Source organism: Bufo gargarizans, chromosome 2 (assembly GCF_014858855.1).
Source record: "Bufo gargarizans isolate SCDJY-AF-19 chromosome 2, ASM1485885v1, whole genome shotgun sequence".
Taxonomy (NCBI): Eukaryota; Metazoa; Chordata; class Amphibia; order Anura; family Bufonidae; genus Bufo; species Bufo gargarizans.
The window spans coordinates 125,752,737-125,774,908 of NC_058081.1; the positions used below are offsets into that span (position 1 = coordinate 125,752,737).

The window sequence follows — 22,172 nt, forward strand, 5'->3', positions numbered from 1 at the left end:
TTGTCGGTTGACAAATTCACATTTTTGTGCTAAAAAGTACATTTGGCGGCCTGCGCTGCATTGCTGACAGTCAAATAAAACCAGTAAATACAGCTGTTAGATTGTGGGGGGGACATTTTGACGGTTATCAGGCCAGTCATTCACAAATGGCTTGGAGGGTGTGTTCCAGTACTGCATACCTGACAGTGAAGTAATTTTATAACATTCGTCTGTTACATTGTTGGGTGAAATAAACCCATTTCTTGCTGTCAAGTACACCTGCACTACATAACTGACAGGGAACTTAATTCATTAAAATTGGCGGTTACATTGTTGTCTGACATAAAGCTTTTTTGGCTGTGAAGACAAAGGTAGTCGCCAACAAGACTGTTTTATTTTTTTTATTTTTTTTATAAATTGGGGTAGACCCCAAAACATTGGGAAATATAAAAAAGAAAACAAAGAGTAAGTGCACTGCAGTATAACAATGGCTGGGTGAGGCCGGTATACATGTCTATTCTGCACAAGGTACGGACAAGTCCTGTGGGATCCATGCCTGGTTCATTTTAGTGAACGTAAGCTTGTCCACATTGGCTGTGGACAGGTGTCTGTCCTTGTCTGTGATGACCCCCCCCCCTGCCATGCTAAACACACGTTCAGACAATAAACTGGCTGCAGGGCAGGCCAGCACCTCCAAGGCATAAAGGGCTAGCTCAGGCCATGTGCCTAATTTGGTGACCCAGAAGTTGAATGGGGCAGACCCAGTGGCATAGCTAGAAATGACTGGGCCCCACAGCAAATTTTTACATTTTTGAATGGGGCCCCCCTCCCACAGTATTTTTTTTTAAACTCCTTCCTTTCATGCCGCCCCCATTCCTATGGCTACTAAAGATCGCTCTCTCAGACCAGGTCCGGCAGCTGTTCTATTCGTTTTCTACACTGTCTATACTGCCACTGTATATCATTTCATTGTGTAATACTGTTGAGGGGGCCCTGACAAAGTATTTTAATCCTCCTCCTCCTCCTCCTGGATGGGCTCCTTCTGGGTCAGGGCCCCAAAGCAGCCGCTTCCCTGCTTCCCCTATAGCTATGCCCCTGGGCAGACCCATCATTCAGTACGTGCACACATACTGCTCTACCATGTTGGTGAAATGCTGCCTCCTGCTAAGACGTTCCATATCAACTGGCGGTGCTGGATGTTGTGGTGTGCTGACAAAGCTTTTCCACATTTTGGCCATGCTAACCCTGCCTTCTGAGGTTGTCCTTGTAACGGGGACCCAGCAGGGTGGCCACCCACTAATCAGCACTGGTTAGAATGTGGGCAACTCAGCGGTCGTTGAGCAGGCACTGCAGCATGTAGTCGAGTCACTCATGTGTGCAAGGCTGCCCAGAGGCAACGACAAGCTGTCCTCTGTGGGAGGTGTATCGTCTGTGTCCTCTGTATCCCCCCAGCCACGCTCCACTGATGCCCATGAGCTGCTTTAGGTGCCACCCTGCTGTGAACATGGTTCCTCCTTCTCCTCCTCCTCCTCCTCCAGAACTGTGCCCTGGCTGGACAATTGTGTACCTGGCCTATGTTGGTGCAGGAACCCACCCTCCGAGCCACTTGTATATGACTGGCCTTAGAAGTTAGGCTACTTTCACACTCACGTTTTGTGCGGATCCGTCATGAATGGATCCATTCAAATAATACAATCGTCTGCATCTGTTCAGAACGGATCAGTTTGTATTATCTTTAACATAGCCAAGACGGATCCGTCTTGAACACCATTGGAAGTCAATGGAGCACGTATCCGTTTTCTATTGTGCCAGATTTTCTCATGTAAAACAAATCCATCCCCATTGACTTACATTGTGTGCCAGGACGGCTCAGTTTCATCAGATGGACACCAAAATGCTACAAGCAGCGTTTTGGCGTCCGTCTCCAAAGCGGAATGGAGACTGAACTGATGCAAACGGATGCATTCTGAGCGGATCCTTTTCTATTCAGAATGTATTAGAATGCAAACTGATCCATTTTGGACCACTTGTGAGAGCCCTGAATGGATCTCACAAACGGAAAGCCAAAACGCGAGTGTGAAAGTAGACTAAAGGGTAAGTTATGTATATAGTTTTGTTTGCTTATTTAGTTTATCTGCCTTATAGTTATGTAAATATGTTTATAAGTAAATTTGTGTAAATGGGCATGAATGATTGGTTTGAGTGAAGGGGGGGGTGTAGGGTGGGAGGTTGGTCGGGTTTTCTTGGGGAAATGTTCATTGTATGGTTTTTGTTGCGATTTATAATAAAAATTCCTGATAACCATGGAAATACTACCCAACAATCTAACCGATAAATTTAAGAAATTATTTGCCTGTCACATCTGCAGCTCAGGCTGCAGGGGTCCTTGACACCAATAAAAGTGAATTTGTCCCCCCCCCCCGAAATTTCGCCCATTATCGCACACCTCCAGGCCAGGCTTGAGGCTCAGTGGCACCAATCACTCATCGGTCTGCTGTTCCATGCCCGTCCACAGCTCCTGCGTGGTGTGGTTTTTTCCCCCCAAACAGATGTGTTCCAAAAACTGCCTGCTGTCGTTTTCCCCTGGCTGTGCTGAAGTTGGTGGTGAAGGTGTTACGCTGAGCGGATGAGGAGGTGGTACAGTAGGAGGAAGCAGAGTAAGAGGAGGAGGCAACAGGAGGCAAAGAGAAATGCCCTGCAATCCTCGGGGCGGAAGGACATGCGCCAAACTGCTATCCGCCTCAGACCCAGCCGCCACTACATTTACCCAGTTTGCTATTAGGGAGATATAATGTCCCTGCCCGTGCTTACTGGTCCATGTATCGGTGATTATGTGGATCTTGCCACAGATGTCGTAGAGCAGTGCACACCTATGTGTCTATATTAGAGGAGAAAAGGTTTAAAAGTAATATCAGGAAGTATGACTTTACTGAGAGAGTAGTGGATGCATGGAATAGCCTTCCTGCAGAAGTGGTAGCTGCAAATACAGTGGAGGAGTTTAAGCATGCATGGGATAGGCATAAGGCCATCCTTCATATAAGATAGGGCCAGGGGCTATTCCTAGTATTCAGTATATTGGGCAGACTAGATGGGCCAAATGGTTCTTATCTGCCGACACATTCTATGTTTCTATGTTTCTGATTTTGTCCCCCACTTAGTTGTGCACAATGTGAGGGGAAGGGATGGCTCGTCTGGAAAAGTAGTGGTGGCTGGGAACCACATACTGTGTTTTTTTTTTAGTTTTTTAAAAGTCTCCATCTCCACCAGACAGAATTACAGCATTTCAAAGGCCAAGAATTTTGAAAATCCTGGCATTCAGGGCCAGGGATCGCCAGTGGGTAGGGGGGTACTTCCTCTTTCTCTTTCTCTCCAGTGTTTGGGTGATGGACAGCTGAACGCTTTCATTAGACAGTGTGGAGATGCTTGGTGATGGTGAAAGACGTGGTGGCATTGCTGCCACATCCTCTGTTTGCGGGGTGGCAGGTGTCACTGTCACTCACTTGTGCTCAGGTTTAGAACGTTTATTTTTAATTTGTCTTTATCCACATTTGTTTGCAGGGCTCTTGTCCTACTCTTACCCCCATTTTTATTCCTTTTGCAACCCTCTAGCCCTTTTCAGGATTTTTATTAGAGTCATTTTAATGCCAAAAAGTTTGGGTCCCTATTGACTTCGATGGGGTTCGGGTTCAGGGTCAAGTTTGGGTCTTTGGGTCCCGAACTCAAACTTTTTTGTGAAGTTCGGCCAAACCCGGCGAACCCGAACATCCAGGTGTCCGTTCAACTCTAGTTACGATTAGAGATTTGAAAAATTTGATTTAGCTGGTTCGACAAAGTTTGACAAGTTTGAAATTTGATTCCTTAAGAATTAATTAATCACGAATCATTATGTTAAAATACCATTCAGCCTATCAATCAATGGGACAGCCCTTAGACAGAAGTGCACCCATCTAACGGCTGTTAAAAAACGGTAATACGCTAGTGCAATATGGACTTTTTTATTTTTATTTTTTTAAATCACTCACCACATCTACTTGCTCACACAGAGGCAGTCCACTCCTCTCTTGATTGAAAAAGACCTGCCGAAGGAGCTGCGTTGAGCGTGATGATGTCACAACGTGCTCCCAGCGTAATCACGTTATGACATCATCATCACCACGTGATCACGCTGGGAGCACACTGTCTTTTTCAAACACTAGAGGAGCAGACTGCCTCTGAGGGAGTAAGTGGATGAAGTGAGTAGTGAGTATTTTTATTCTTTCTAAGACAACTTCAGTCGCCATTTGTTACAAAATGATTTGTTACTACGAAGCGCAAGATAATTTGGCTTCTGCTCCGCTAAGATAATTAAAGCACCGACTGTTGCTGTAGCCAGTATGCCCACTTCCAAATCTCCATTGTATTCTTTCGGTGAACTTTAGTTTGAGCTCTTTATGAGATACAGAAACCTTTAGTCTCAAGTGGGCTTGGATGATGAATCAAAACATATTCATTTTTGAGAAGGCTTGTTTAATTGCTTGACCACATAGCCACAGGAATTTTTTAGTCTTTACTGGTTCATTGAACATTTGCCACAAATGGCCTTACCATAAAAGATCATTTCTGCTCTATATAATCTCGCTATGGACAGGTTTACAGCCATTATGACCTTCTGTACATATACAGGTCCTTCTAAAAAAATTAGCATATTGTGATAAAGTTCATTATTTTCTGTAATGTACTGATAAACATTAGACTTTCATATATTTTAGATTTATTACACACCAACTGAAGTAGTTCAAGCCTTTTATTGTTTTAATATTGATGATTTTGGCATACAGCTCATGAAAACCCAAATTTCCTATCTAAAAAAATTTGCATATTTTATCCGACCAATAAAAGAAAAGTGTTTTTAATACAAAAAAAGTCAACCTTCAAATAATTATGTTCAGTTATGCACTCAATACTTGGTCGGGAATCCTTTTGCAGAAATGACTGCTTCAATGCGGCGTGGCATGGAGGCAATCAGCCTGTGGCACTGCTGAGGTGTTATGGAGGCCCAGGATGCTTCGATAGCGGCCTTAAGCTCATCCAGAGTGTTGGGTCTTGCGTCTCTCAACTTCTCTTCCCAATATCCCACAGATTCTCTCTGGGGTTCAGGTCAGGAGAGTTGGCAGGCCAATTGAGCACAGTAATACCATGGTCAGTAAACCATTTACCAGTGGTTTTGGCACTGTGAGCAGGTGTCAGGTTGTGCTGAAAAATGAAATCTTCATCTCCATAAAGCTTTTCAGCAGATGGAAGCATGAAGTGCTCCAAAATCTCCTGATAGCTAGCTGCATTGACCCTGCCCTTGATAAAACACAGTTGCCCAACACCAGCAGCTAACATGGCACCCCAGGCTATCACTGAGTGTGGGTACTTGACACTGGACTTCAGGCATTTTGGCATTTCCCTCTCCCCAGTCTTCCTCCAGACTCTGGCACCTTGATTTCCGAATGACATGCAAAATTTGCTTTCATCCGAAAAAAGTACTTTGGACCACTGAGCAACAGTCCAGTGCTGCTTCTCTGTAACCCAGGTCAGGCGCTTATGCCGCTGTTTCTGGGGAATGCGGCACCTGTAGCCCATTTCCTGCACACACCTGTACACGGTGGCTCTGGATGTTTCTACTCCAGACTCAGTCCACTGCTTCCGCAGGTCCCCCAAGGTCTGGAATCGGTCCTTCTCCACAATCTTCCTCAGGGTCCGGTCACCTCTTCTCGTTGTGCAGCATTTTGTGCCACACTTTTTCCTTCCCACAGACTTCCCACTGAGGTGCCTTGATACAGCACTCTGGGAACAGCCTATTCGTTCAGAAATTTCTTTCTGTGTCTTACCCTCTTGCTTGAGGGTGTCAATGATGGCCTTCTGGACAGCAGTCAGGTCGGCAGTCTTACCCATGATTGCGGTTTTGAGTAATGAACCAGGCTGGGAGTTTTTAAAAGCCTCAGGAATCTTTTGCAGGTGTTTAGAGTTAATTAGTTGATTCAGATGATTAGGTTAATAGCTCGTTTAGAGAACCTTTTCATGATATGCTAATTTTTTTAGATAGGAATTTGGGGTTTTCATGAGCTGTATGCCAAAATCATCAATATTAAAACAATAAAAGGCCTGAACTACTTCAGTTGGTGTGTAATGAATCTAAAATATATGAAAGTCTAATGTTTATCAGTACATTACAGAAAATAATGAACTTTATCACAATATGCTAATTTTTTTAGAAGGACCTGTACACATAACAGAAAATGAGGAGGTTGCAATTTCTATAACTTCTGCCTTCCATGTTTTAAAGTCCATTCTCCAATTTTTTTCCCCATGGACATTGCATTTATAATATTGGTCCACAGAATCAGGGGTATGCTGGTCCACCAGAGTACCAAAAAATCCTCCGGTGGGCTCAGTCTTTGAAGCCATTGTGGGCCTCAAAGGTCTAGGACAAAAATCACATTTGGAGTTTCCTTTGGAGCTAATCACTCGGCACTAGGGTCTTTTTCTTTTATTTAAAACCTGTTAGACGTTATTGATGATATAGGGGTTGAGCCGAGAGAATAATTTCTGCTGGTAAGCCCAAGGAACATCAGTATGACACTGCACAGACTCCTCTTCAGATAGACTTGATAAGACATATTTTGAGGATGTCTGAGGATGAAAAGTTAGGCAATTCTCTGAATGCCCTTTTCAATGAGTAAATTTCAGAAAATTCCTTGAATATTGAAGATTGCACTACTGTGCTATTCATTCTAAAGCTATATCTAATTTGTGGTTAACCAACTATGGGTATTAACAACCATTGGATTTACAGTGATTGAAAGTTATTGCTGGATTTGATACTGAGCGTTATTTGTACTGCTGATTACTGTAACATATTTTTCGTTATATTTTCTTTATTTATAGGAATGTCTACATTGCAAAAGCTTGGATCCCTTAGTCAGTGCTGCAGTCCAGGTTTTGAGAAAGTGTTGTCCAAAATGTACTCTACCTCTGACTTCTATATCAAGCTCCTATCAATATCTTGTTCCTGGAACACAAAATACAATTTCCACAAGAATCTGCTCCCAAGAAGGTTTGTAGAGAACCCTGCAATACTAAGACTTATTCTTTTAAGGCATTAGAAAAGGCATTTTGATGATTCCCTTAGTTAGACCTTGTGGCTTTTGAAAAGCAAAACATGTACCTTTAAAGGCTATATATATATTTTTTTAATAAAAAAGGTTATATTGGTCAGTAATTTTTAAATTATTAGCATAAGTACTGTGGTGATAGAAAGTTTTCAAATCATCTAGCATTTTCTGAGTTTCTTCATAAATGTCACACAAATTGTGATCTTATAGAACATCCTTCCACTAATTAATAACAGCCACCAGTTAATGATTGATTCTACTGAAATGGACCTTTACATTTTTTTTTATCCTTATTAAGTTTATACGTGTAAAAGCATCTCATTGGCAAAGTACAATAGTGTAGAGGGGTGACTCAAAGAACAAATCTTGAAGGGGTTCTCACTTCAACAAATGGCATTTATCATATAGACGTTAAGATAAGGCAATTACAAATGTATTGTGATTGCCCATATTACTTCCTTTGCTGGCTTGATCCATTTGTCAATCACATTATAGACTGCGCATATCCAGGGGTTATGACCACCCTGCAATCCAGCAGTGTTAGCCGTGCTTGCACAATATAGGGAAAAGCGCTGGCCTCTCTGGTGGCTGGGACAAGAGAGTGCACATAGGGAAGCTGCTCAGCAGTTTCCGTCCCAGTCACCTCGTATCAGCACTGCAGCAGTAACCTCTTAAAAACTGTATAATGTATAATGCGATGGAAAAATAATCCAGCCAGCAAAGGAGGCAATATGGACAATCACGATAAATTAGTAAGTGCCTTGTAGTAACTTTCTCTACATGATGAATGCCTTTATCTGAAGTGAAACAACCCCTTTAAGTAGAAATGAAACCAGGGACGATTAATAACGTAAACCCAAAATATCTAAAAACACCCACAATTATATACTTTGTCATTCATTTATAAACTACATGCTTCATTATTAGGCTACTTTCACACTAGTGTTTGGGTGTCCGCTTGTGAGCTCCGTTTGAAGGGGCTCACAAGCGGACCCGAACGCTTCCATCCAGCCCTAATGCATTCTGAGTGGACGCGGATCTGCTCAGAATGCATCAGTCTGGCGGCGTTCAGCCTCCGCTCCGTTCAGCAGGCGGACACCTGAACGCTGCTTGCAGCATTCGGGTGTCCTGCCTGGCCGTGCGGAGGCGTGCGGATCCGTCCAGACTTACAATGTAAGTCAATGGGGACGGATCCGTTTGAAGATGACACACTGTGGCTCAATCTTCAAACGGATCCGTCCACCATTGACTTTCAATGTAAAAGTCTGGACGGATCCGCTCAGGCTACTTTCACACTTAGAAAAGTTTATACAATATAATGCAGACGGATCCGTTCTGAACGGAGCCACCGTCTGCATTATATGAGCGGATCCGTTCAGAACGGATCCGCTCTGAACGCTAGTGTGAAAGTAGCCTTAGAAGGATTGTCTCATGACAGTCCCTTTAATGCCCTCTTTGGGGGTAAAAGTTTATTTCTAAAATATACAGATCTGCATTATGTTTTATGTATGTAACATGGATGTTGGTGAATCTACATCTAACATGTCCTATGACAACATGGCTACAACAGTAAAACTATGTGAGTCAACTTGTTGTTGTTAGACTTGTGGGTTTAGTGCCATTGTCATCCAGATGGTATTCTCATGATAAGATACCTTAAAGCAGTTGTCCGAGTTATTAAAAAACATATAGCACTGTAAATCTGATGGGCAATATATAACTAAGCTTATCAAGTTTTAGGCAACAAAAATTTATATTTCCTGATTTCCCTGGTTCTCTTCTGGCCCTTTGTTTACCTTTCAATAACAACAATCTCTGAGGTTTTCTTCAAGAATATTTGTGCCCGTCCCTCTGCTTGGCAAAGGGAGTGAATACAAGTGCTGACTGAAATGTCTGACTGCTGGGATACTCAGCAGCATATTGTATGTGTAGGACTAAAAGTCCCAGCTGTACAATGACACTGCTGATACACACAGCACCATTATTCTCGTCCAAAGCTCCGCAGAACTCTTCCAGTCTATCAGCTCTGTGTCCTCTCGTGTACCATATCTGCTCTCTCAGGCTTGTGCACGAAACATCATCAGAGCAGGGAGAGAAGCTGACATCACAGGTCAATCGACCCTCTGTGAAATCTGAGAAAGGAGCCACTGCAGATAAAGTAAGTGCATTGTAAAGCCCTGACATTTGCCTAGATAGAAACATACAAAGAACAAAAAGTAACTCGGACAACCCCTTTAAAGAGATATTCCAGAATTTTACTTCAATGACAGCAGTATTGTAGTTATTAGCTATGTCCACTACACGATGTATGGAGTTATATAACTCCAATACTGACTTACATCATTACTCAGGAACAGCTGAGTGGCGGGGTGCAGGGTTTCAGACCCCTCCTTAAGATAGGGCATCAATGGTAAAATCTTGGAATATCTCGTTAAGGTTTCTCAAAATTCAAATAGTTAATTTTGAAAATGCCCATAGAAATATTGCTGGATTAAGACATACCCCTTAATGTGAGACCACACGGCAAGGCAAGGCAAGCCACCCCTAATTATGGCAACCGATGTGGCCAGTCACACTGTTTGGTCTCATCCTTCTGAGATTGAGGCCTCATGCACACGACCGTTCCCTTTTTTGCGGAACAGAACGGGCGGCCCATTGTATAAATGCCTATTCTTGTCCCCAAAACGGACAAGAATAAGACATGTTTTTTTTTTTGCAGGGCCACGGAACGGAGCAACGGATGCTGCCCCATTGGAGTGAATGGGTCCGCATCCAAGCCGCAAAAACGGCGGCTCGCATGCGGACCCGAAAAACGGTCGTGTGCATGAGGCCTTAGGTAGTTTAGTTATACCTTTAAATGAACTGATAATCCAATTTTTAGATTTAATGTAAGATCACAAAAATTATTCTGTTTCTATGATTTTTGTCTCAAAGATCTAAACACCAAAATTGAGCTAATTTTTATGTAGTTCAGGTCCCAGAATTTCTAGCATCGGCCTATTCACCCTTATGTATGAGCTCTGAATACATTAGACACGTTTTCAGGTTATGTGGAATGATGAAGCAAAACATTAACATTTTATATTATTCTTATCAGTTTATTCCATTTTATTTCATAGATGAATCTGAGGATGAAGATGAATATATGGATAACCTTACAAATGAGGAAAACATGGAGGAAGTTTGTATTTCATTCTACTTGACACGTTTCAATCCCTGCTAGATTGAAATATAGTTTAATGCGGATAATATTTAGGGATGCAGTATGAATACGTACAGTAGTATAAAACTGTTATTTTAACATTACATGAAGTTGGATTGCTGTCCTCTTGCATTTATTTTGGGATTTGTTTGAAAGGAAATCTGCATTTTGCAGCTGTTAGGGTACTTTCACACTAGCGTTGTTCTTTTCCGGCATTGAGTTCCGTCTTATGGGGCTCAATACCGGAAAAGAACTGATCAGTTTTATCCTAATGCATTTTGAATGGAGAGCAATCCGTTCAGGATGCATCAGGAGGTCTTCAATTCAGTCTTTTTAACTTTTCAGGACAGAGATAATTCTGCGGTATTATTTCCGTCCAAAATTCAGGAACACTTGCCGGAATGCCGGATCCGGCATTTTTTCCCATTGTCATGCATTTTGCCCCGAGTGTTCTGGCAAAATGGATCCGGCATTGCGGTCTGTGCATGCTCAGACCACAAAAAATGTGAAAAAAATAAATGCCGGATCTGTTTTTCCGGATGACACCGGAGAGACGGCTCTGGCACCTCAATGCATTTGTCATACGGATCAGGATCCTGAGTTGTCTCAGGAGCTTAGAAAGAAAATGATAGACAAACATGTTAAAAGTAAAGGCAAGAAGACCACCTCCAAACTGTTTGCTTTCTGTTACTACAGTTGCATATGGGGAGTCATTTACAAACAAATACAGATATACGCCAGTTTTTGGCATATATCTCTGGCAGATTGCGGCGCAAAGGTTATTTGAGATGCAATCTGCGACTTCTTCCTGCTCGCGCCAGGTCTAAAAAATGGGCAGGCGTGGAAAGGGAAGGGGTCAAAAGTTTAAAGGGGTTGTCTCACTTCAGTAAGTTGGATTTATCATGTAGAGGAAGTTAAAGGGGTTATCCCATCATAGACAATGGGGGCCTATCGCTAGGATATGCCCCCATTGTCTGATAGGTGCGGGTCCCACCGCTGGGACCTGCACCTACAAGCAGAATGGAGCGGAGAAACTTGAGGGGGGTGCACTGCGCATGCGCAGCCGTGCTCTATTCATTTCTATGTAGCCGCCGAAAATAGCCGAGCGCTGGCTCGGCTATTTCCGTCGGCCCCTTAGAAATGAATGGGAGCGGTGGCCGCACATGCGCGGTGCGCTCCCATTCACTTCAATGGGAGAGGCGGGGAGTGGCGCCTGGTGGTGGACGGACCCCGGGAAACCCGGAGTCCTCCAGCCACAACTCTCCCCGGCTCTGTTCTCCTTGTAGGTGCGGGTGGGACCCGGACCTATCAGACATCAGACATCCTAGTGATATGCCCCCATTGTCTAAGATGGGATAACCCCTTTAATACACACCACTTACTAATGTATTGTGATTCTCCATATTGCTTCTTTCGCTGGCATTTTTCCATCACATTATACACTGCTCTTCTCCATGGTTACAGACCACCCTGCAATCCATTAGTGGTGGTCATGCTTGCACACTATAAGAAAAAGTATCAGCCTCTCTGGTAGCTGGGACCATGGGAGCGCACATAGGATAGTACTTTTTCCTATATTGTGCAAGCACGACCACCACTGATGGATTGCAGGGTGGTCTGTAACCATGGAAACGAGCTGTGTATAATGTGATAGAAAAATGAATCCCACCAGCAAAGGAAGCAATATGCATAAGTATATAAGTAAGTGGCTTGTATCAACTTTCTCTACATGATAAATGCCACTTACTGAAGTGAGACATCCCCTTTAAGGTCTGCTGGACTATAGCCAACTTCCCTGAACCACAAGAGAAAAACTAACAACAAATTGAAGAGACAGATCATATGAATGGTAACCAAAGAGCCCAGAACAACGTCCAAAGAGATTAGAGGCGAACTCCAAGGACAAGCTACATCAGTGTCAGATCGCACCATCTGTCGCTATCTTAGCCAATGTGGACTTAATGGAAGAAGACTGTAGAGCAGGGCTGGCCAACCTGCGGCTCTCCAGCTGTTGTAAAACTACAACCCCCACCGTGCCGTGCTGTAGACTTATAGCTGTAGGCAGACTAGGCATGCTGGGAGTTTTAGTTTTGCAACAGCTGGAGAGCCTCAGGTTGGCCAGCCCTGCTGTAGAGGAAACCATTGTTGAAAGCAAATAATAAGAAAGCAAGACTGGAATTTGCCAAAATGTCTTTTGGACAGATGCGACAACTGGAGCTTCATGGCAAGTCACATCAGCTCTGTTCCCAGATGCCCAAAATTAAGCATACAAAGAAAAGAACATTGTGAAACATGAAGGAGATTTGGTTATGTTTTGGTGCTGCTTTGCTGCATCTGGCACAAGGTGTCTTCATTCTGTGCAGGGTACAATGAAATCTCTAGACTATCAAAGCATTCTGGAGCAAAATGTGCTGCCCAGTGTCAGGAAGCTTTGTCTGATTCATGGGTCCTCCAACAAGAGGAAAGCATTGGACCATTCTGAAGTGGCCTTTTATGAGCCCTGATCTAAATCCTATTGAATATCTGTGGAAGGATCTGAAACATGCAGTCTAGAGATGGCACCCCTCAAACCTGAGACAGCTGGAGCAGTTTTCTCACGAGGCGTGGACCAAAATACCCGTGGACAGGTGCAGAAGTCTCATTGAGAGGTACAGAAATCGCTTGATTGCAGTGATTGCCTCAAAAGGTTGTGGAACAAATATTAAGTTATGGGTACTGCCATGTTTGTGCTGGCCAGTTTCATTCATTTTTAATTATTTTGTTAAACCACAATGCAAAAGCAATGTCTGATTTTCAGTATTTTTTTATTTATTTGTTACTTTTGTCAGTTTCAAGTTATTTCCGTGACAGTTGTGGGTTTCTCTTTCTTTAACGGGTACTAGCAATTTTGTCCATGTTTCTATGTAGTAAGAGAATTCCCTAAACTGTAGAGATTCGTTTAATAGCTGGTGTGATGGTAAAAGCATGAACTAAGCATTTAGATGTGATTTTTTTTAAGCTGAGAAAAGACTGGTGGTAAGATAAAACAGCTTTAGGCCTCATGCACACGACCGTTGTTTTATTCCGTGTCTGTTGCGCAGTTTTTCGTGATTTTCTGCGGACCCATTGATTTTCGGCTAATTTACCATCCGTGTCCGTGATCCGTGGTTCCAGTCCATCATAAAAATATAACCTGTCCACGGTGTGCTGTCCGCATTTTTTGCGGACCCATTGAAATGAATGGGTCCGCATCCTATCTGCAAAAAACACGGACACGGAAACAAACAACGTTCGTGTGCATGTAGGCTTGATTATTTGTTTATTTAATATTACCCTTAGGGCTAATGCACACAATCGTATGTATTTTGCAGTCCACAAAAAATAGATCCTCAAAAAATACGAATGACGTCTGTGTGCTTTCCGTATTTTGCGGAACAGAACAGTTGGCCCTTCATAGAACAGTACTGTACTTGTCCGTAATGCGGACAATAACAGGACATGTTCTATTTTTTTGCGGAATGAAAATACGGACATACGGAAACGGAATGTACACAGAGTAAAATTGAAGTGAATAGTTCCGCATACGGTCCACAAAAAAACTGAACAGACACGGAAAGAAAATACGTTTGTGTGCATGAGCCCTTACTGTGTCATTGATTAGAACAGTGCAAGTGATTTGAATTTGACATTCTAGAATAGTATGGCAATAAGATATCTCAGAAAAGCACCTCTGTGATAATATGATGTACAGGGCAGACCAAATTATAGAAACAAAGGCAATGTTTTTTTTTAAATAACTGGAAATGCTTATTTTCTGAATCCCCTATGTGACATTCTCTGTATGATATTACTGTAATGAAGTAAATTTTAAAAGCAAAATAAGAAATACAGTGAAACTTCCCCCCAAAAAGACCAGCTATTTGAAACATAGCAATGATTTAGACTAGTGTTGGGCGAGCAGGCTCGGCCAAACATCATTTTGACTTGAGCATCGCGATGCTCGGCACATCGTGGTGTCTCCTCCCCTCATGTTTGTTGGCTACCACGCAGCCAATAAAAGTGCAGGGAAGTACTGGCACTCACTGTAATGCCGTAACCATGTTGGTTACTGGCATTACAGTGATTGGCTGGCCTAAACGGCAGCAGAAGGGACAGATAGTGTAGGGACAGGAATAGTTTTTAGGCAGGGTTTAGCCCTGAAAGGTGTTAGAGACCCAAAAATCCTTTTAAGGACTATTGTTTTATATGGCTGCAATATATACATGTGTTGTGTTACATTTACGCCACATATATCTGTGACATTCAGCGCAATTGTTTGGCCGCTGCTGACAGCGACATTACCTGCGCTACATCTCCTGTGTAACGTTTGTGCATCCAGATATCTTTGACGTTCAGTGTCATTTTTTCGACGCTGGTGACAGCAACATTACCTGCGCTACATCTCATGTTGTAACGTTTGCACATCCTAAATATCTGTGACATTCAGTGTAATTTATTTGTGCATACTCTTACAAAACCTGCGCTTGTGCGTACCTGTGACATACTTGCAAGCATACAGTTGCAAGAAAAAGTATGTGAACCCTTTGGAATGATATGGATTTCTGCACAAATTGGTCATAAAATGTGATCTGATCTTCATCTAAGTCACAACAATAGACAATCACAGTCTGCTTAAACTAATAACACACAAAGAATTACATGTTACCATGTTTTTATTAAACACACCAAGTAAACATTCACAGTGTAGGTGTAAAAAGGATGTGAACCCTTGGATTTAATAACTGGTTGAACCTCCTTTGGCAGCAATAACTTCAACCAAACGTTTCCTGTAGTTGTAGATTTAGACGTGCACAATAGTCAGGAGTAATTTTTGACCATTCCTCTTTACAGAACTGTTTCAGTTCTGCAATATTCTTGGGATGTCTGGTGTGAATCGCTTTCTTGAGGTCATGCCACAGCATCTCAATCGGGTTGAAGTCAGGACTCTGGGCCACTCCAGAAGGCGTATTTTCTTCTGTTTAAGCCATTCTGTTGTTGATTTACTTATATGCTTTGGGTCGTTGTCCTGTTGCAACACCCATCTTCTGTTAAGCTTCAGCTGGTGGACAGATGGCCTTAAGTTCTCCTGCAAAATGTCTTGATAAACTTGGGAATTCATTTTTCCTTCGATGATAGCAATCCGTCCAGGCCCTGACGCAGCAAAGCAGCCCCAAACCATGATGCCCCCACCACCATATTCACAGTTGGGATGAGGTTTTGATGTTGGTGTGCTGTGCCTCTTTTTCTCCACACATAGTGTTGTGTGTTTCTTCCAAACAACTCAACTTTGGTTTCATCTGTCCGCAGAATATTTTGCCAGTACTGCTGTGGAACATCCAGGTGCTCTTGTGCAAACTGTAAATGTGCAGCAATTTTTTTTTTTGGACAGCAGTGGCTTCCTCTGTGGTATCCTCTCATGAAATCCATTCTTGTTTAGTGTTTTAAATATTGTAGATTCGCTAACAGGGATGTTAGCATATGCCAGAGACTTTTGTAAGTCTTTAGCTGACACTCTAGGATTCCTCTTCACCTGATTGAGTAGTCTGCGCTGTGCTCTTGTAGTCATCTTTACAGGACGGCCACTGCTAGGGAGAGTAGCAGCAGTGCTGACTTTTCTTGGAACTTACCGTGGACTGAAGAACAGCAAGGCTTTTGGAAATACTTTTATAACCATTTCCAGCTTTATGCAAGTCAACAATTCTTAATCGTAGGTCTTCTGAGAACTTTTTTGTGCGAGGCATCATTAACATCAGGCAATGCTTCTTGTGAAAAGCAAACCCAGAACTGGTGTGTGTTTTTTATAGGACAGGGCAGCTGTAACCAACACCTCCAATCTCATCTCATTGTTTGGACTCCAGTTGGCTTACACCTCACTCCAAATAGCTCTTGGAAATGTCATTAGTCTAGGGGTTCACATACTTTTTCCACCTGCACTGCGTTTAATTATTAGTGTGTTATTAGTTTAAGCAGACTGTGATTTTCTATTGTTGTGAATTAGATGAACATCAGACCCCATTTTAAGACCAATTTCTGCAGAAATCCATATCATTCCAAAGGGTTGACATACTTTTTCTTGCAACTGTATCTACCATTTAATATACTCAAAGCGAGCAGTAAGGGACAGAAAAGTGGCCGTGCTGCTGGTGGTGCACGCAGAGGCTGTGGGCCTGGGCGCGGTGAAACTGTGCCTGCTTCCAGAGCGCAAGAAACACACTCATCCATGATACCTAGCTTCATGTCCCAGTTTGCAGGGTGGCACAGGACACCACTCTCGACGTCACACCAGTGCACCAGGTGGTCGGTTGGATTTCAGCAGATAATGCTTCCAGTCGGTTAAGCACCACCCTGTCTTCCACAAAGTCCAGTCTCAGTAGCCAGGAGTCTGGTCAACAGAATCCTAACCCTGATCCTCCTTCCTCCCACCATAGAGAGTCTTGGCAAACAAGTGATCCCACACTCAGATATTCTGAGGAGCTCTTTTGCTTTTCCTTGATTTAGCCCTCTCGCCAAGCCCGCTTGAAGAGGTACATGAGGAGATCTTGTTCACTGATTCCCAAACTCTTGATCATCCACAGTCAAAAAAAGATGACGGTGGTGAATGGTAATTAGTATTTCATGAGGTGGATGATAATGAAGAGACACAGTTGCCAATAAGTGAGGTTATTGTTAGGTCAACAAGTCAGGAGGATGACCAGAGTGAGGAAGTGGAAGAGGATGTGGTGGACAATGAAATCACTGACCCATCCTGGGAAGGTGGTAAGCCAAGCGAGGATAGCAGTACAGAGGGGGAGGGATCCATAGCACCGCAACAGGCTGGAAGAGGCAGTGGCGTGGCAAAAGGGAGAAGGCGGGCCACACCAAACAGTCCCGCACTGTTCCCTGGAAATCTCCCTTGCCAAGGGGTAGGTGTTCCGCAGTCTGGCGCTTTTTTGAGGAAAGTGCGGATGATAAAAGAATTGTCATTTGCAACCTGAGCCGTACCAAAATGAGCAGGGGAGTGAACACTAGTAACTTCACCGCCACCAGCATGATCCGACGCATGGCATCAAAGCACCCTGATAGGTGGGCCGAACGCCTGGGTCCACAATTAGTGTCTGTAGGTCACACCACAGCCTCCTCTTCCCCTGTGTTACATGCTAGCCAATCTTCTGTCCAAGATGAATGACTGGATGCCTCGCACCCTGGACCTTCGCAAGCACCATCATCTAGCACATCCACTTCTGTGTCCCAGCACAGCGTACAGATGTCCATACCCCAGGCCTTTGAACGAAAGCGCAAATAAACAGCCACCCACCCACAGACCATAGCACTAAATGTGCAACTTTCCAAATTGCTGGCCCTGGAATTGTTGCCATTTAAGCTTGTAGACACTGGGGCTTTGTTGCTCAGTCCCCAGCCAGCACTATTTTTACCGGTGTGCATAGGTGCTACCGACGCCAAGGATTGCGGGCCCTACTTCCTTTAGGATTTCCGCCACCACCTACATTAGTGGCTCCAACCCCCCCCTTCTCCTCCTCCACCTCCACCTCCCCTCCACTTCCACCTCCACTTCCACCTCTGAATTCTCATCTTGCAGCACCAGTCAGCCATCAGTTAGTAGCTGGAAGTAGTGTAGCACTGCAGTGGGGAAGCGGCAGCAGGCCGTGCTGAAACTCATTTGCTTAGGTGTTAAACAGCACACTGCCGCAGAGCTGAGGCAGGGTATAAGGGACCAGACAAAGCTGTGGCTTTCGCCACTTAACCTACAACCATGCATGGTTGTGTCTGAAAATGGCCATAACTCGTTGGCAGCTTTTAAGCTCGGCAAGCTCACACACAAACCATGCCTAGCCCACATGTTCAACTTTGTGGTTCAGCGGTTTCTCAAAACCTACCCTAATTTGCCTGAGCTACTGGTGAAGGTGCGTGCTCATTTCCGAAAGTCATCTACAGCTGCCGTCAGTCTGGTAACACTGCAGCAGCGCTTGAAATTGTCAGGTCACTGACTGTTGTGCGATGTGAGCACGCACTGGAACTCCATGTTCCACATGTTGGCCAGGCTCTGTGAGCAGTAGTGGAATACCAGCTGCAAGATGGTCGCCGCCTTTCCAGTCAGTTTCCGCTCTTCACAAGCGACCAGTGGGCATAGGATGTCTGACCTCTGTGAGGTTTTATGCAACTTTGAGGAATCATTCAGATGGTGAGCGGTGATGCCGCTATTATCAACTTAACCATCCCACTTCTGTGTCTACTGACACTCTCGCTGCTCACAATGAAGGCAGACGCTTTGCATGTGGAACAGGTGGAAATGGGGGAAGACAGTACACAGGGTGATAGTCAGACCACCCTCAGTTCGTCTTCTCGGCGCAAATTGGATGATGATGATGAGGAGGAGAAGGAGGTGGTTGCCTCCGCTACAAAGGGTAGTACCCATAGCAAGTTTATTCCACTTGTTTAGTGTGGATGGGCCAAAGAGGAGGAAGAGGATGAGGAGATTGAGAGTCATCCTCCTGATGAGTACAGCAAAGTTTTGTCTGTTGGGAGTCTTGCACACATGGCTGACTTTATGTTATGCTGCCTTTCCCGTGACCCTCGTGTTATACGCATTTTGGCCAACATCGATTACTGGTTGTTTGAACTTCTCATCTCTCATTTCTGTGGTGGAGAAGACTAGCAAAATGGTGCAATACACCAGAAGGTCCTTGTGGAAAAATAGCTCCAGAAATTTCCTGCTGACTACGCTGGCAGCAGAGTACGTATTTCTTTGGGCAACCGATGAGGGGAGACAAGGGGAACACACAGCAATTCCAACAGAGGCAGGGCAACACTCTCCAAGGCCTGGAACAGTTGCATGACACCCCACCAGCACCCTCACCCTGATGTGCGGCATAGTGTCACAAGGAGGGAAAAGTTTTGGAAGATGGTGAAGTAGTACATAGCAGACCGTGCCAGCGTCCTCAATGATCCATCTGCATCTAAACGATTGGGTGTCCAAACTGGACACGTGGCACGAACTGGCGCTCTAGAGCGGGTATTTAGTGCTGCTGGGGGCATAATAACTGATAAGCGCATCTGCCTGTCAACTGAAAATGCTGACAGGTTGACTCCTATCAAAATGAACAAGACCTGGATTGCCCCTGACTTCTGTACTCCACAACTACTACTACCAATGCAGCTATGCAACTACAGCCCTTACCTGAACCTTCTCATAATGGTAGTCTAAATGCTGATGATTCTCATGCAAGTAATAAACAGGAAGACTATCTTGAGTATCTTTCACAGCACATTGGGTTTAGTTGTTTCTACTTAAGAAAAAAGTAGGCGTCCCACTAGGATGGGGCAGTGAAGACTGATGGTGATGTACAGTAAGTGAAAGGCTTCTGTGGGGCTGCAAGGTGGAGAAGCAGGAGGAATGTGCTGACTCCTGGATCAAAGGTACAATATCATCCTCTTTGTCCTCAATAATAGTGATGAGTGGCAGGGGCAATATTCAAATTTGAATATGCTAATATTTGGATGAATATTCGTCATATATTCGCAAATTCGAGAATTCTTGATCTCCAGTCATTATTTTCTTGATTGCGAAAAATGGCAATCGGAAAATTCACAATAAAAAATTTGCAATCAACACTACTGCTAAAGTCAAAGATATTGCAGCCTTCTCATTGCCCCACAGGCAAGAAGCAGTGAAGGATCATGGGTACTGCTAAAAAAAATCTAGTATATTTACAATTATGAAGATATTAATAATACAATAATAGACAAATTCTAGCTGTGCCAATATTCGCACAAAAAAAAAATCGCAATTAGAATATTCACGATCACCACTACTCAATAATAATGATGCACCTCCCAGACATGAGGGAGAACTGTGGCTTGCTGCTGCTACTATGGCTACAACTACTGTCTGGACAGCTGGTTCTGCTACTGGTATTAACCGCCTCCGGACCACCTAACGCAGGATCGCGGTCCGGATGCGGCTGTCTCAGGCAGAGTCACGCATTGGCGCGTCATCTCACGAGACGCGAGATGACGCACAAAGCCGGCCCGCGCATGCGCATTGGGGGCCGACAAAAGTTAGAGGGGTATTACATCATCAGCCTGCCAGCCAATGATCGTTGCTGGCCAGCTGATGATTTTTAAAAAAAAACTAATCACAAGCCATATAATACCTTATATTTATAAATATAAGGTGTTAAATGGCTTCTCTGCTCCTCTGCTGGTCCTTTTGGTCGGTTGGTTCCAGCAGAGGAGCAGACATCACAGTGAGTACACACAAAACACTATACTTAGCCCCAGATCAGCCCCCATCACCCCAATTAACCCCTTGATCGCCCCTGTCAATCACCTAGTGAAAGGGAAAAAGTGATGATTGAATACCTTGGGGTGTCTTCTTTCCACAATGGGGTCACATGTGGGGTATTTATACTGCCCTGGCATTTCGAGGGGCCCTAAAGCATGAGAAGAAGTCTGGGATCCAAATGTCTAAAAATGCCCTCCTAAAAGGAATTTGGGCCCCTTTGCGCATCTAGGCTGCAAAAAAGTGTCACACATGTGGTATCGCCGTACTCAGGAGAAGTTGGGCAATGTGTTTTGGGGTGTCATTTTACATATACCCATGCTGGGTGAGATAAATATCTTGGCCAAATGCCAACTTTGTATAAAAAAAATGGGAAAAGTTGTCTTTTGCCGAGATATTTCTTTCACCCAGCATGGGTATATGTAAAATTACACCCCCAAACACATTCCCCAACTTCTCCTGAATACGGCAATATCACATGTGTGGCACTTTTTTCCAGCCTAGGTGGGCAAAGGGGACCACATTCCATAGAGCACCTTTCGGATTTCACAGGGCATTTTTTACACATTTTGATTTCAAACTACTTCTCTCGCATTAGGGCCCCTAAAATGCCAGGGCAGTATAACTTCCCCACAAGTGACCCCATTTTGGAAAGAAGAAACCTCAAGGTATTCGCTGATGGGCATAGTGGGTTCATAGAATTTTTTTTTTTTGTCACAAGTTAATGGAAAATGATGATTTTTTTTCTTACAAAGTCTCATATTCCACTAACTTGTGACAACAAATGAAAACTTCCACTGAACTCACTATGCCCATCATGAAATATCTTGGGGTGTCTTCTTTCCAAAATGGGGTCACTTGTGGGTTAGTTATACTGCCCTGGCATTTTAGGGGCCCTAATGTGTGAGAAGTAGTTTGAAATCAAAATGTGTAAAAAATGCCCTGTGAAATCCTAAAGGTGCTCTTTGAAATGTGGGCCCCTTTGCCCACCTAGGCTGCAAAAAAGTGTCACACATGTGGTATCGCCGTACTCAGGAGAAGTTGGGCAATGTGTTTTAGGGTGTCATTTTACATATACCCATGCTGGGTGTGAGAAATATCTCATCAAAAGACAACTTTTCCCATTTTTTTTATACAAAGTTGGCATTTGACCGAGATATTTATCTCACCCAGCATGGGTATATGTAAAATGACACCCCAAAACACATTGCCCAACTTCTCCTGAGTATGGCGATACCATGTGTGACAATTTTTTGCAGCCTAGGTGGGCAAAGGGGCCCACATTCCAAAGAGCACCTTTAGGATTTTACAGGGCATTTTTTACACATTTTGATTTCAAACTACTTCTCACATATTATGGCCCCTAAAATGCCAGGGCAGTATAACTACCTAACAAGTGACCCCATTTTGGAAATAAGACACCCCAAGGTATTTCGTGATGGGCATAGTGAGTTCATGGAAGTTTTTATTTTTTGTCACAAATTAGTGGAATATGAGACTTTGTAAGAAAAAAAAAATCATAATTTTCCACTAACTTGTGACAAAAAATAAAAAG

General features: G+C 43.7%; 1 protein-coding gene across 1 annotated transcript in view; it reads left to right on the plus strand.

The window, feature by feature from the left end:
• AGBL1 (AGBL carboxypeptidase 1) overlaps nucleotides 1-22,172 on the plus strand; it is a 1,106,789-nt gene that overhangs the window by 184,197 nt on the left and 900,420 nt on the right. Inside the window, exons 8-9 of the mRNA XM_044279459.1 lie at nucleotides 6,892-7,060; nucleotides 10,238-10,299. Of these exons, the coding sequence (XP_044135394.1) occupies nucleotides 6,892-7,060; nucleotides 10,238-10,299 (231 nt within the window). The remainder of the gene's footprint in view (nucleotides 1-6,891; nucleotides 7,061-10,237; nucleotides 10,300-22,172) is intronic.